Below are 15,436 nucleotides of genomic sequence, written 5' to 3'. Positions count from 1 at the left end.
GAGATACAGACAGACAGATATATAAATAGAGACAGACAGACAGACAGATAGATAGACAGACTAACAGACAGACAGGCGGACAGACAGAAAGGCAGACAGACGTGGACGGACGGACAGACAGACAGACAGAAAGATAGATAGGTAGATGATCGACAGACAGACAGACAGACAGACATATAAATATATAGAGAAAGACAGACAGACATACATATAGTAAAATATAGAGACAGAGAGAGAAAGACAGACAGAAATGTAGATAGAGAGACAGACATATAGATAGAGATATACAGTAGATAGAGAGACAGACAGACAAACAGACAGACGGAGATAGACAGAAATATAAATACACAGACAGACAGACAGACAGACAGACAGACAGACAGACAGACAGACAGATAGATAGATAGAGAAACAGACAGACAGAGAAACAAACAGACAGATATATATAGAGAAAGACAGACAGACAGACAGACAGATAGATAAAGAAACAGTCAGACAGATATACAAATAGAGAGACAGAGAGATAGATAGAAAAATAGACAGAAAGATCGACAGTCAGACAGACAGACAGACAGACAGACAGATGAATATGAATATATTTTGATGACAGTTTATACAGACAACCATGTTTGTGTTAATATCAATGTAACATCGTATTTTAAGCTCAGCTTTGGCATTTTTTCTTTCGGCAGGCCGTTGGTTATTCTGGAGACTGGAGTGGCTGTTCTTTTGGCGGTGTTCATTTTGGTCTACGCTGCTACTCGCCACAATCCCCCCAAAGATCCTTTGTTCTACGGTATGAGCTCGGAGTCAATTATTTCACTCTCCACATTTCATTTAGGTCCTCAAATCAATAATAAAAATGCAGCAAATATCTGAAACACACAAGGTCACATAAACCTCTGTTCACTCACTGAATGCAAATCTAACTAAAACGCAATAGAATCACTGAAAAGCCCACATCGACATTTCACCGGCACAAATCAGATCTCTATATTTACTTGTCTCGCTGTACGGTCACAATAACAGTGAGCCTATGTTAGCTTTTCTCTTGTATTGTGTGGCTGAAATTCAGTGGTTTTAAGATAAGTGTGGGAGAAAGTTAGCGAAAGGTGACGGTATCACGAAACCTTATGTGATTCTGCTGTACTGAGATAACTCGACTATAACTCCTGTAATGCAGGTAAGCCAAAACCAAGACCCACATGGATTAAAAGGGCTCAAGAGAAAGCAAATGATTAAGAGATACACTGTGTATCTCTGCTCAGCAATGCAACTCTTGTTTGAGCCCATCGTATCTACAAAGCTGTCAGTCAGATATCGTGCACGCTAGACAGAGGACAATATTAATCCTACCATGAAATTGGATTCAAGAATAGTATTTGTACCTGTCTTCACTTCTGCACCCCCCATTTCCTGCACAATAAGCCATGAATACCTGAAAAAAAACCTTCCTAAAAATCCTTGAGGAACAGGCCCCCTTAAAGAGATAGTTCACCCTAAAATTAAAACTTTATCATTATTTACTCACTCTCATGTCATTTGATTCCTAAAGCCATCCTTTGATCTTAAGAACCCAAACGCAGATTAAAAAATAAATAATTATTTTGGGTTTTTTTTCCCAATTACTATAGGAGTGGATGGTGACCGAGGCAGTGCCCATTCATTTCCATAGTAACCAGAAAACCAGGAGTTTTTCATACAGTGGTGGACAACTTTGGTGGAGTAGTAAATGTAAAAAAAAGTACATGACAGCATTTTTGAATTTTTGTGTACTGTACCTTTAAATCCACCAGACAAAGTCTGGGCTTTAAGCTGTGACATTTACAGTCATTATTTTTGCTTCCACGCTTAAGAATTGTTCTTCTTCATGTCTCCTGCCACTCATTATTTGTCACCCGGGTGCTTTGGAAATGCCACATGTGGTATTCTGCGTCTCCGCAAAGTGCCCTTTTGGCACAATTGTGCTTTAAACCAGAAAAAACTCCAAATATGAATTTCTTGTTCTCACCTTTGCTAGCAGACATCATTATCCTCTTTCACCTTGCCAGAAATCAATAACTGGTAAGAGTGAAATCTTTATAATATAGAAAGCAGTAAGGGTAGTTAACTCTTGATAGGCCAGTATAGTGCTCGAACGTCTTATTAGCCAGGTATTTCTTTGCATGGTGCATTAAAGGCATTAAAAACAATTCAATTCAACGTTTCGAAAGTGCCAATAAATCTGAGCTCTTAATCCCCATGGGGACAGATGACTTTTCTTGCAAAACCTGCAATTAAAACGAACAAAGTGATTGAAAATTGCTCCTTCATTATAGCCGAGAGCCGTCTGTCATTTTATGAGCGAATAATATTTTACGGTCTGATTTTAGAGCGTTTCTCAAAGCTTAAGTAGACACTTTTTGGTGGAACTGATTGTAAATTACATTAATCTCATTTACTTGCCATGTAGCGTGTATCAAATGAACGAACGTGCACCTTGATTTTCTCTCTCGTTCAGTTTTTGCCGCATTTTCCTTCACTTGTGTCATTGACCTCACAAACGCTTTGGAATACGACGGCTTCATCTCTGGATTCATGGAGTTTTACCTGGAAACGGTCAGTATCTGATGTCATTGATTATAAGTCTCATCTAACTGCAACCATGTCTGGTGATGGTTTTGTTGGTCCTCAGGGTGAGCCGTATCTCGATACGCCGTATGCCATTATGATGTGCTACTGGGATGGCATTGTGCACTTTATCATCTACCTGATGTTGGTGCATCGCATGTCAAACAGGTCAGTTTTGTGTGCCTCTAAGTTATTATTATGTGATATGATCACTTATATTAGTATAGCCCCCTCTCATATTCATTTTAGGACAACCTTTAACGCTGTTAGATTTAGATATAACCTATGTCCCGTTAAGAAAGTCGCACCACTAGGTGGCCATTTTTGGAATACGTCCGTTCAGGTATTTCAGTCATGCAAGACTAAAACGAGTCTTAGTAAGTAAAACAGACAGATTATTTACTTGAATGGGTAAAGACAGATATCTCTAAAATCACAATTAAACAAAATATTCACAATTAGGGAGCGTGCGCACCAAGGCGTTTATGCCGGCGTATGTTTTCAATTGTTTCCAATTGAAGCGCTGCGTTTTTCAAAAATGCCAGCAACTGGCGGGTTTTGCACTGAACAATGAAATTTTTTTAGCTTTGGGTAAAACGCTCAGCTCGTCAATGTCACTTGGCCGTCCAATCACAGGTGAGGAGGAGCGGGACAAATATCACAACATCCAACCATCGTTCAATGACTGATTAACAAGGATTAGTCCATTTTCTTAAAAAAATCCAGATAATTTACTCACCACCATGTCATTCAAAATGTTGATGTCTTTCTTTGTTCAGTCGAGAAGAAATTATGTTTTTTGAGGAAAACATTCCAGGATTTTTCTAATTTTTGGACTTTAATGGACACCAACACTTAACAGTTTTAATGCAGTTTAAAATTGCAGTTTTAACGGAGCTTCAAAGGACTCTAAGCGATCCTAAACGAGGCATAAGGGTCTTATCTAGCGAAATGATTGTCATTTTCGACAAGAAAAATAAAAAATATGCAATTTTAAATCACAACTTCTCGTCTATCTCCGGTCCTGTGACGCACCAGCACGACCTCATGTAATTGCGTAATGACGTGGTTACATATATGAAACGCACGTTTGCAGACCATTTTAAACAATAAACTGACACAAAGACATTAATTGGTATCATTCCACATACAACAACGTCGGAACGGTCCTCTTTCTCCACACTCGTAAACACTGAGGCGGAGTTTCGCATACGTCATCCGTGACCTCTTGACATGATGATGTATTACGTGAGGTCGCGCTGCCGCGTCACATGACTGGGAGATAGACGAGAAGTTGTGGTTTAAAAGTGTACACTTTTCCTTTTTCTCTTCAAAAATGACAATCGCTTCGCTAGACAAGACTCTTATGCCTCGTTTGGGATCGTTTAGAGTCCTTTGAAACTCTGTTGAAACGGCAATTTTAAACTGCATTAAAACTGTTAAGTGTTTGGGTCCTTTAAAGTCCATTATTAAAATGCTGGAATGTTTTCCTCAAAAAACATAATTTCTTCTCGACTAAACATAGAAAGACATCAACATCCCGGATGACATGGTGGTGAGCAAACCATCTAGACCTTCTTTAAGAAAATGGACTGATCCTTTAAGTATCACTGCACCCAAAGCGCTCACCTTAAAAAAACCTGGCAAGCGCCTAAAGTCAGTGTCCGCCTGGCGTTTTCAGTTATGTTTAAATGCTTTGGTGTACACGCCCCCTTAAACCTGACATCAACTGTTCCAGAATTGGTTCTTTTTAATGTAAGGCGGGACTTTCGTCGACAGAGCGGCCATATTGACATTGCATTGAGCCCTATTCATAAGCTTTGTCTGTTATAGCCACTTATACCCTTAAATAGTGAACCATTTCAGGCAACATCCAATTTTTAGTGGTGTCTGTAATTGTACGGGACATTATTTAGTGCACTCATTCAACCCCACAATTCACTGCAATAATGAGTGTACAACTCAAAGCTAAAGTTACTCGTCCACTGAGGCTAGTGTGGCATGAATTCTCGCATCTTGGCGAAAGATGGCGCCCGCGCTGCAGCGCTTCCAGTGAGCTCAAGTGTCAGAACACTCATCCAAGTGTAATATATTATAGTGGACTAAAGGTACATTTACATTATAAGCGACTTTGTGTCTGGTGTTTCTATATCTGGTTGTCATAAACAAATGAGTACCGTCCAATCCAGTAACTGACGAGAGAAAGATAACGTGAACTCCACTGCTTCGTTCTCATTGGTAGTCGCTCATAAAGTTAAACATTTCTCAACTTTGTCACGTGACTGGACACGCCCCATCCAGTCACCAACGGTCACTGTCGCTCGTGTTGCCGGAAGTCCCCAAGCTTTCATTGAAATCAATGAGATCGCGTTGCTCTGCTGCTGCTAGTCACTGCTAATGTGAATGGGGCTTTAATGTAGGGAATAGTGAATGAGGGTTTAGGGGACTATTTCGGACATAGCCATAGTAATAGGTCTGCTTAATCTTGTTATATTCAGTATCTTTGATGTAACTACAATAATTAGGCATATTATTGTGCCTTTTGTGTATATTTTGTATTATTAATATTACCTTAGCATCCAGTCTAATAATCATTTATGATCAGGGTGACACCACCATCTTGGATGAGACCAAACTTTAAAAAAAACACACACACAAAAGAAAAGTGATCAGAATGGGTTATGGTGACACTGTCTGGGAAGAACATGACATGATGTTTTTCTTCAGTTCTTGCTGTTGTGTTTAAAAGGAGGTAGATGTACCTGTTCGTGTGAAAATCTGTGTCCTCTCATGCTAGGAAACAGTACCGTACATTGGGGCTTTTTTGGTCTGGATCACTGTGTGCCAATATGATCGTGTTTGTGCTGGGAATAGTGGTTGGTGAGTCAATGCATGCTTTTGAGATGTAGTGCATTCAGTGTGTTCCCTGGGAATCGAACCCATGATCATTGCACTCTTAAAGCAATGCTCTATGAATTGAGCTACTGGAACACTGAAATGAACTTAAAGAAACAGTTAGAAATGTAATGACTATCTATTTCTAAATAAAAAACAAATCTGCTGAACATTATATAACATGTTCCTGTATGGCATATGTAAATGCAGGTACATATGGCTCAGAGATTCGTCCTGCCTTCTGGCTAAACATGCCCTTTTTGCTGGTACCCATATGGGGAGCGGTGTCCCTGTTCTCCAGGCCGAAGGACGTGCCTCTTGTGGGTGCATCCAAGGTAAAGAGCCAACATTCTTTTAAACTATTTAGAAGAACAAAAACAGATCCATTTGTTACATCATCTGTGCTTGTATCCATCAGGCTGAACGTGAACAGAAAAAGATTTTAATATGGCGTCCAGTGGACCTGGGTCTTGTAATTTACTTAGTGGCTGCCATGGGCTTCAGTCTCTTTAGAGGACTGGTAAGTTCAGACTTATCAAAAAGGATGTAGACATGTACCTTGTACAACAGTACAATGGTAGTTTTGGAAGTATGTTGGATTACAGCATTATTATCATTTACATTTGTTTTATCCAAAGCATTTTACAGTGCATTCATTCTATACATTTTATAAGTATGTGTGTACCCTGCGATCAAACCCATGACCTCTGCAATGATAACGCAATGCTCTACCAAGTGTGCAATGATATATCGTATGGTACATGAACATCAGTGCTATAGCATGCATCAGTAACACCACAATATTACTTTTTAAATAGCCAAATCTGTTGGGACAAAGAAAACCTGACTATGTTTTAGCTTAGCTGAACCAACCTGCTGTGAATTTACAGTAGTATGGATCTCTCTCTCTCTCTCTCTCTCTATGCAGGCAGTTCTTGATTGCCCACTGGAAATCCTCGAACGATATGTGACAGAGTACGAACCATATCTGAAGGATCCTGTGGGCTTTCCCAAACTTATGGCGAGTATTCACATATTCTCGTAACCCGTCCGGGAGCTCCTAAAGTCCGTAAAGTCCGAAATTAAATGTGTTCTCATTTTGAGACACAACAGAAATTGTGATATTAACCACCGTGCCAAAAAAAAAAAAACGTCAATATAAGTAATCAAATTCTAAAAAACCCCCCAGACAAGATTCACTGCTCTCAAACGCTGGAGGCGTGTCCGCTGTCCGTGCTGAAACCACGCCCATTCACGGGAAAGCTGCCGTGGTTCTGGCTAGAGGGTATACAGCTACGGACAGATCTCGCGTTGAGTTTAATGTAGGATTAGAAATGAAAAACCGGTTCTTGCTAGATGTAATACAGCTACGGCCTAAATCCCGTGAAATGTTGGGTTTAGGGTTAGGTTTGTGGGTAGGATTAGGATGAGGAGAGCGCTCATCCGGCGAGAATTCACGAGATCTTTGTTGTAGCTGTATCCCTTTTAGCCACTACCAGCCGTCGCTGTCTCTCTTAACACCAAAGAGTTTTTGACTTTTGAGTTTTTTTGAGACTTTTACCTTAAAATAACGTTTCCAATAAAGTCGTTCATCCACTTGAAACAGGGTGAATTGCACTTTCACATTCGCTTTGCAGCCCTCTATCGGCCAAAACCGCACAAAAAGAAGTTTCCAACCGTCGGGTTGCAGTCCTGTAGTCCGAGTGAATACTACAAAAACTTGCTTTACGGCAGACCTACAATCCCATCAGAGCCAGCTATGCTGCAGTATTTACGACAGTGGTAATGGACAATTCCGCTTCTAACCTGTAGGGGGAGCAAAGAGCAAAAACGTAGTTTTGCTTCAAATACCGCTACAACGTGAATGGATGCTCGTGATTGTGTTCAGATTAACCATGATTTTATTGTGGTAAAGGTGTTGTAACCATGTTTTTTTGTATATTGATTACTATTAGCAAAACCACGTTTTTACTTCATCATCATCATCATCATAATCTCTAACAGAAAATTTGTGAAAAATATACCCTTTAGCACAAGTTAATAATGATTGTTAAAAAGTCTACGAATTAGGGGAAAAAAAATATTATAAAATCTCCTGTTCCACAATTATTGGCACCCCTAACAATTCCTATGAAAAATAATTAAAAAAAGTTTTAAATATATTTTTCTGTAGTTGCTAAAGTTGGTCAGGGTATCTAGGAAGTTATAATTAGTAATTCATGACTTCCTGTTTCCCTGGAGTATAAATATGACGTGACAAAGAGGTCTAATTCTCTTACCCATTTGTCATCATGGCAAAGACAATAGAACACACCATTCAAGTAAGGCAGATGTGTGTGGACCTTCATAAGTCAGGCATTGGCTACAAGAATTAACTTGCCCATATTTACAGTCAGAGGAATCATTAAGAAGTTTAAAACAACTGGAACAGTGACAAACAAGGCTGGAAGAGGTCCCATGTTTATCTTGCCACAATGCACAGTGAGGAGTATGGTTAGAGAAGTAAAAAAATTTCCAAAGCTTACTGTCACAGAATTGCATCAAAGAGTGGCATCTTGGGGTTACAAAGTCTCCATAACAATTATCAGAACCTCTATACATGCCAACAAGCTGTTTGGGAGGCATGCACGGAAAAAGCCTTTTCTCACAAAGTAAACATCTGGAGTTTCCTAAGCGGTACTGGAACTTCAACTGGGATCATGTGCTTTGGTCAGATGAGACTAAGATTGAGCTTTTTGGCAACAAACACTCTAAGTGGGTCTGGCGTAAAACAAAAGATGAGTATGCCGAAAAGCACCTCATGCCCACCGTGAAGTATGGTGGAGGATCTGTGATGCTGTGGGCCTGTTTCTCTTCCAACGGCCCTCAGAACCTTGTTAGGGTGCATGGCATTATAAATGCTTTGAACTACCAGGGCTGCGTTTCCCGATAACGTTCTCTCTTAGCGCGCTACGAAGACTCTTAAGTTAAACCTTAACTACAGTTATACCTTTTCTAGGCGTGTTTCCCGAACTGTACCTCAGCGGGTTTCTTAAGGTATAGTTTCCTACGTACGACGTTACCAGGTGCTGTCCATGGCGATGGTGCTGAATAGGTTGATATCGATCGCTCGACAATCAATTATTCACTTTATGTAATAGGTTTCGCTGCGTTATGAGACAGCGCAGTTCTTTATTAAAGAAAAAGTTCAGAATTAGTTCAAGTTAAATTTATTAGGAATATCTTGTAAACATATTTCAAATTGCAAACAACGGAATACAACCTTTTATTTTATATCAAACCCGTGCAAAACCCGCAATTCATTTCCAAACGTATCAACTTATCATGCATAAACTGCTCCAATGCATCCGCTATGCCTTCACTTTAAAGGATAATTTATATTAGGGGTTCCCAATAAGTGCGTTGCACCTAGGAATAAGGTGGGTCGTGAAAGTCACCTGCTTGGATGTGCATTAAAATTAAATTATATATAAAAACAAACTGTCATTCATTAGTTCACACATTTATTGTGCTTGGACACTGGATGCGCAAGCAGCGTGGTTACAATGCGGATAAGACGCATTTCTGGAGCCGTGCCTGTTAAATATAACATAAAAATATATAATATATATGATTGCATTAGATTTTAGCTTTGATTAGTTTTAATGTGGAAATTTTGTGGACCTTAGGAGACTATACAAGTAGTAATCAAGTGGAGCAGTTTCCTTTGAATGTTTATAAAGAATATGGCATGCAGTTGCCTAAAAGTTATAAAACATTAAAAAAAACTTCGATGCAAAGACGAATTAACATCAATAATAATATTTAGGAAAATCAACAATTATGATTTCGTGATGAATGTGCTCCGGTGGCATGCGATTTTTTACTTGATTTGTTTTATTTGCGGCTATAAAATAGCCGGTAAACGAAAGATTTAACGGATATGAAATGCACAAATGAAATAGTAAGATTCGCTGTATAGCTGCCTGCCATAGTTTCACCAACTCCTCCACCCAAAATGTTTTTTTAAATAGTTTCTTTAGCCTGTAATAATAGTTCGAAGTTGATGTTCCTTTGGAAAAAAAATATTAAAAATCTAACAACCATCAGTGTATATGTCTAATTATGTGAATGTTTTATTCTTTAAATAAAAAATGCCTAATTTAATACGGAGTGTTCTTCAACTTTTTTTTTACAGATATTTAGTTATATAGACTGCAATATACACAAGCTTTTATCACAGTCTGGCCCCTAGCGGAGTCAATTGGGATAGCTAAGAGTCCTCCAGACCAACCTTCCGAACGAATGACTTACAGAAGGTATACGTAACTAAGAACGTTTCGGGAAACACGTATTAGCTATAAGGTACAGCTTAAGGTACAACTTAAGAACGACGTAGAGCTAAGAAGGTTTCGGGGAACGCAGCCCTGGACATTTAAAAAAAAAAAACGGAGGGCCTCTGCCAGAAAGCTGAAGATGGGTCGTCATTGGGGCTTTCAGCAGGATAATGATCCAAAATATGTGGCAAAATCTACACAAAAATGGTTCAGCAGTCACAAACTCAAGGTCCCCCCATGGCCATCTCAGTCCCCAGACCTCAACCCAATCGAAAACCTGTGGGGCGAGCTAAAGAAGAGAGGACCCAGGACACTGGATGATCTAGAAAGATTGTGCAAAGAAGATGGTCAAAGATCCCTCTCTCTGTGTTCTCCAATCTTGTGAAATGTTATAGGAGGAGATTAATTGCTGTCGTGTTGGCAAAAGGGGGTTGTACAAAGTATTAATATCAAGGGTGCCAATAATTGTGGAACGCATGATTTCAACTTTGTTTTTTTCTAAACGTGTAAATTATTTACCACCAAAGTAATGTACTTAATTCAAAGGTTGGATTTTTGTCTTTTTTGCATTTGGGTTCTATGTTGTTTAAATAAAAAGGAGAATTTTTAGAAGTCCACGACCACATATTAAATAGGGGTGCCAATAATTGTGGAGGGCACTGTATGTACATATATGTGTGTGTTTAAAGGTGCAGTGTGTAATTTTTTGAAGGATCTCTTGACAGAAATGCAAAATAATATACAAAACTATATGATCAGGGGTGTATAAAGACCTTTCATAATGAACCGTTATGTGTTTATTACCTTAAAACGAGACCTTTTTATCTACATAGACTTCCTTACATGCACTCTTAAAACAAATGTGTTAAAAACAACACAACATGTGTTATTTTTTACACATGTTCTGAGTGTGCGCAGGGACAACACATGTTGAGTTAAATTTAACACAGAATATGTGTTATAAAATGCAACACAAAAAATGTGTTGCTTCAGTAAACACATTAATGTGTAACTTTCTATTAATCTAACACAACTGTGTGTTACCGAGTAATTGTTTAGTTTTCATATTAAAGAGAAAAAAAAACATATGATTTGTAAACTTTAAATTATGAAATCAAGCAGACAACTATTGAATATTGTTCACAAACTATTTATTTGTAAAATAACAAATATTTGACAATTAATGCTTGCATGAAAATATGCTAGTACTTTATGTTGCTAGATGTATGCTAATTTAAATAAATGTAAGTGCAAGTATAATTACTTCAAACATACATTACATTGATACGTTTTAAAACACTATTTATAAAATAATTCATTGAATTTAAAAGCAACTGTGTTAAACATGTTGAATAGAACAATGTCTGAAATCATTTTCAACATGCAAGTTATCAAAAATTTTTAACTGAAACATTAACATGTTATCTTACATTTAGAAAAATACTTAAAATGAACTTGACAAGTGTATTCAAAGAAATTTCCGTCACAAAACATTTAGGGGCGGTTTCCCGGACAGGGGATTAGCTTAATCCAGGACTAGGCCTTAGTTTAATTAGGAAATATAACTGGTTTCAACAAAAAACATTACTGGTGTGCATTTTGAAGCAAAACAAAGGCCACTGATATATTTTAAGATATGTCAGTGCAAGTTGTTTTCAGTACCGCACAGGTCAGATTGTCAACATCAGGTGGAAAGGCAAAAGAATCGTTCATTGCAACAGTTACGTAGTGGCCTCCATGTCCTGAAGAACCGCTGGAAACCAACTGTGGCTGAGCTGATTTCAGACACCCTTTGATCATTTAGTAAGCAAAGACTCACACTGGTACCAGCCTACACAAATGAAACAATGAACATCATTAGAAAATGTTGTTGCATGAAAATTACTTATTTTATATAAAGTTTAGAGTCACAAAGCCTACCGGCATCAAGTCCCACAGAAGAATTCACACAGCAGAAGATGAACGAGTATCCTTAACATTGTATAACACAGCTCTCATCTGGGTGTAGTAAACATGCAGGTCACATGCAAAATATAAATTATATATTTTATATCGTACTTTGAATGTTACATTTTAAACGACATTTTCCAAATTAAATATTTGGAACAGAGATAGGAAATCATCCATTATGTTGACTGTCAGCTTTCTTCAATAAATGTCTGATGTCCATTTTCTTCTCTAAAGATGCTTTTTCCCTGAGTTTCTCAATAATTGTCACATTCCCATTTCTTCTTTTCCATCGGTAAGTCTGGAAAACTTGATGTCCCCCTTCAGTGAATTTAAAAAGAAATATTAATATTGGAATTATGAAACACTTTGTGTAAAGTTATCTCCAGTTAAAGGCGGAGTGCACAATGTTTGAAAAACGCTTTGGAAAAGGAGACGGGCCGACTACCAAAACACATTTATAGCCAATCAGCAGTAAGAAGCGTGTCTACTAACCGACATCCTTGCCGGGTTGCGTATGTGTGGGGCGGGTCTTTTAAAAGAAGGTCCAGATTCTATTGAGGTAGGGGCGTGTTTGTTTGGGTGATTTCAAATATCAACATTGGTTTTCAAACATTGTGCACTCCGCCTTTAAGTATATTACAAACACTGGCATGTCCAGAAATTAGGGATATTCCTTAAAGATTTCACCAATAATTGGTGATTTTGTCATTACCTGCATCCATCTTCTTTGATGACTGATGGTTTGGTCAATGGCATTCTTTATTGATGATGTCCTCCCACTTCAACTCTGTTGAAGCTACCGTCTGATGTTCTGTAATCTCATTTTTATAAATCCACTGTGTGATGGCCCATAAAAAAAAATGCTCCTATCATGATCAATGCAAAAATAGCACTTAGTTAGAGTCAAGTACAGTTTTTATACACATTGTCAAGTAAGTAATTTCATACACATAAATGAAGTATGTAAAAGCATCCTTACGGTACATGTCCCTCTTTTTGACCAAATGAGACCATAATCCAACAACACAATCTGCTTTGAGAGTGCCAGATTTTCTTTTTCAGATGGATAGCTGAAAAAGATTACAAACAAACACTGATACAAGAATTGTGATTTACATCTAGTTAAGTATTACTGGGCAGTATTTATAACTCAATAGTGCAAAAACACTTTACAGCTAGTAGCACAAAACGACACCCATCTTATTCACGTAGCACTTTAGCCTTACTGCAAGCAGTGAAAGGTTCGTGAAGTTCGACTCTTACCATTAGACCACTACTCTCCCAGTAATTAATTGCGTCTTGTCTAACTTTATATTGAACACGAGCAGCGCGACACGAAAATAAAAAACAGTATTATAAAATGTGGCTGTGCATCATCCAGAATGTACAGCATCACCGATTAATAATGAGTTTTACCGTCTTTTGTCTCGTCATGCCGCAGCCGCTTACAGGTGTACAGTACGTAAGGTACAGTGATGTGCATACTGCAGAGCTGCCAACTTATGAGTTCAGCTTGGAGTGAGATTTTTTTTTTTGGGGGGGGTAATTTTTTATATAAGTCCTAACCATTTGCCAATAGATAATAGTGTGGATTTTAGCTATTTCTGTGTTAAATAGTTGGAAAAGACTGCGTTAAAATGGTTCACAATACAAATCGAATCACATTTCAGAAATTAAATTGAAATAAAAGCTTTTACTGAGTTTAAATGCCTGAGATTAGAGTCTTTACCATTATTTTATACAACTCTATTATGCTTTCCTTCTGATAAAAGTTCCTTCCAAAAAAGTTCTTAAAATCTAATGAATAGCCTACTGGTCTCTGTAAAACGTATAACTGCAGATAACAGCAGCTTTGATTCAGTTTATCCATTGAGAAAGAGAAGCGTAAAGTGATGATTGGTGATAGAGAGACTGTCACAATCAAATAAACCAAATGAGTACTTTATATTAAACTTAAGCAACAGATAATGTGTATGTCAAGACCATATAATTATATTTCGTATATATTATTGTTTATAGATGTCAAATATCAATTGACTTTTTTCTCTTTTATTAAAACCTGTCACAGCAAACATCACGCAGGCTTGTACTGCTTGCAAACATACACACGCGAGTGATGGTTGATTAAAATTGCTGTTTTCTGAGGGTATCTGCGTGCGTGGAATCCGGGCAATTCTCTGCTTTTCATCCAGACCTTGACGCTTTGTGTGTTCGACTGGTGCGGAGCTGACTGATCGGCGTATGACATCAAAGTAACGCGAGAGCAAAGGTAAAGGCGGACCCTTTTGTAACATTTCGCATTGCTCTCGCGGTAGTCTGATGACCTCGCTGCCGAACTTCCTGCGCAGCGCCATATAAAGTGAAATGCTCTTTGACTCTTTGCAGCAAAGTACCAACAACATGAGAAGTGGTGGCACCTAAGACAGTGAAGGTACGCTAAAATATAAAAGTGTCAGTACTGCGAACACTGGTTTAGCTACATACATCGTGCTTTGCTCTTTCACCATCGCGCAGCCGCGCACTCACTCTCTGTGGTTTGTAGCTGGCGCTTCGGCATCTGTAAACAATAACTCCACCTTCTTTGATTTGATTGGCCTTCGCATCATTTTGACTTTGACGAGCGCTTTATGCTGTTTGAGGCACGCCAGATAGAGATAGGCGTTTTACAGTATTTACAGTTAGGTATATTAGGCAATTATTTAATGTCTTTTATTAAACTCAGTGGGAATCTCAATGGTGGCACGAGCCTGCGTGAGAAAATGGATGTGTGGCGTGAGAGCGTGAGAATGGGGTCAATTGCGTGAGTCTCACGGTGAATGCGTGAGAGTTGGCAGCTATGATACTGTTCCACCATGTGCTTAACCAAACGCGACGAGGCGTTGCGATAATCGAAAGGCATTATTTATAATGACCCGTCCTATAACGTAAGGACATAAACTGAAAAGAAACCCGTTACCGCGTGTCACGTCTATTTAGGACACAGTGTTAACGATTTACGTTACAGTGCTGCAAGCAAGTGTCACACATATTACTCACCCCGTAGTCCAATGTGCCTTTAAACAATGACTGTTAACATGAATCTCCAAACGTAACTTTGCAAAACGAGCGAGCATTTAACGTTACCATAATAAAGTTTAAATTAACAGTCTCCTACACAATTAATACGAAAGTTTCTTACACTATATAAAAAATAGGTATCATATTATAACTGTAATTTTTAATTCAATTTCTTACCTGATGCAGACAGGAACATTCTCGACCTCTTGACTGGAAAGGCGGTTGAAAAAGAACGTCACTGCGCAGGCGCAACACAATATGCGTTGTGTGTTTGTTTTTTCAATAAAACAAATTCAAAACAGACTGCCAGCCAAGGCTCAATAATAATGATCATGATTTTCATAATAATTAAATAAAAATAACACAAGCAAAAAATACAATTAAAAATACAATAATGCGTAGTTGTCTGTCCATGTGAAACGTCATCAGCAGATTCGTGTGAACTTACAACAGCCACCAATGGAAGAGAACGCCTGCATAATGTTTGAAATATTACTCTTATTGTGTCACAAAGTGTATGTTCAAAAGCTTTTTAGGCGAGAATGTATGTATAAAAAGTTCAAATTTGCGGTCGGTTTATAAAGAGAGCGTTTAATTAAAAAATCTGC

General features: G+C 38.2%; 1 protein-coding gene and 1 long non-coding RNA gene across 3 annotated transcripts in view; one reads left to right on the top strand and one right to left on the bottom strand.

Annotated features, from left to right (window-relative positions):
* tm6sf2b (transmembrane 6 superfamily member 2b) overlaps window positions 1-15,436 on the top strand; it is a 102,679-nt gene that overhangs the window by 82,740 nt on the left and 4,503 nt on the right. For both annotated transcript variants that reach the window (XM_073862260.1, XM_055218574.2), the window contains exons 3-9: window positions 693-796; window positions 2,501-2,598; window positions 2,675-2,778; window positions 5,408-5,490; window positions 5,716-5,840; window positions 5,924-6,025; window positions 6,434-6,526. In XM_073862260.1, coding sequence (XP_073718361.1) covers window positions 693-796; window positions 2,501-2,598; window positions 2,675-2,778; window positions 5,408-5,490; window positions 5,716-5,840; window positions 5,924-6,025; window positions 6,434-6,526 — 709 coding nt within the window. The remainder of the gene's footprint in view (window positions 1-692; window positions 797-2,500; window positions 2,599-2,674; window positions 2,779-5,407; window positions 5,491-5,715; window positions 5,841-5,923; window positions 6,026-6,433; window positions 6,527-15,436) is intronic.
* On the bottom strand, window positions 738-6,624 carry LOC141359583 (uncharacterized). The gene is made up of 4 exons (XR_012366100.1): window positions 6,379-6,624; window positions 5,373-5,864; window positions 5,182-5,245; window positions 738-875 (listed from the first exon to the last, which is right to left on the bottom strand). It is a non-coding gene; the product is annotated as an uncharacterized lncRNA (long non-coding RNA).

Source organism: Misgurnus anguillicaudatus, chromosome 23 (genome assembly GCF_027580225.2).
Source record: "Misgurnus anguillicaudatus chromosome 23, ASM2758022v2, whole genome shotgun sequence".
NCBI lineage: Eukaryota > Metazoa > Chordata > Actinopteri > Cypriniformes > Cobitidae > Misgurnus > Misgurnus anguillicaudatus.
Note: the sequence above shows the minus strand (reverse complement) of the source record. Positions and strands in the feature narration are given on the sequence as shown.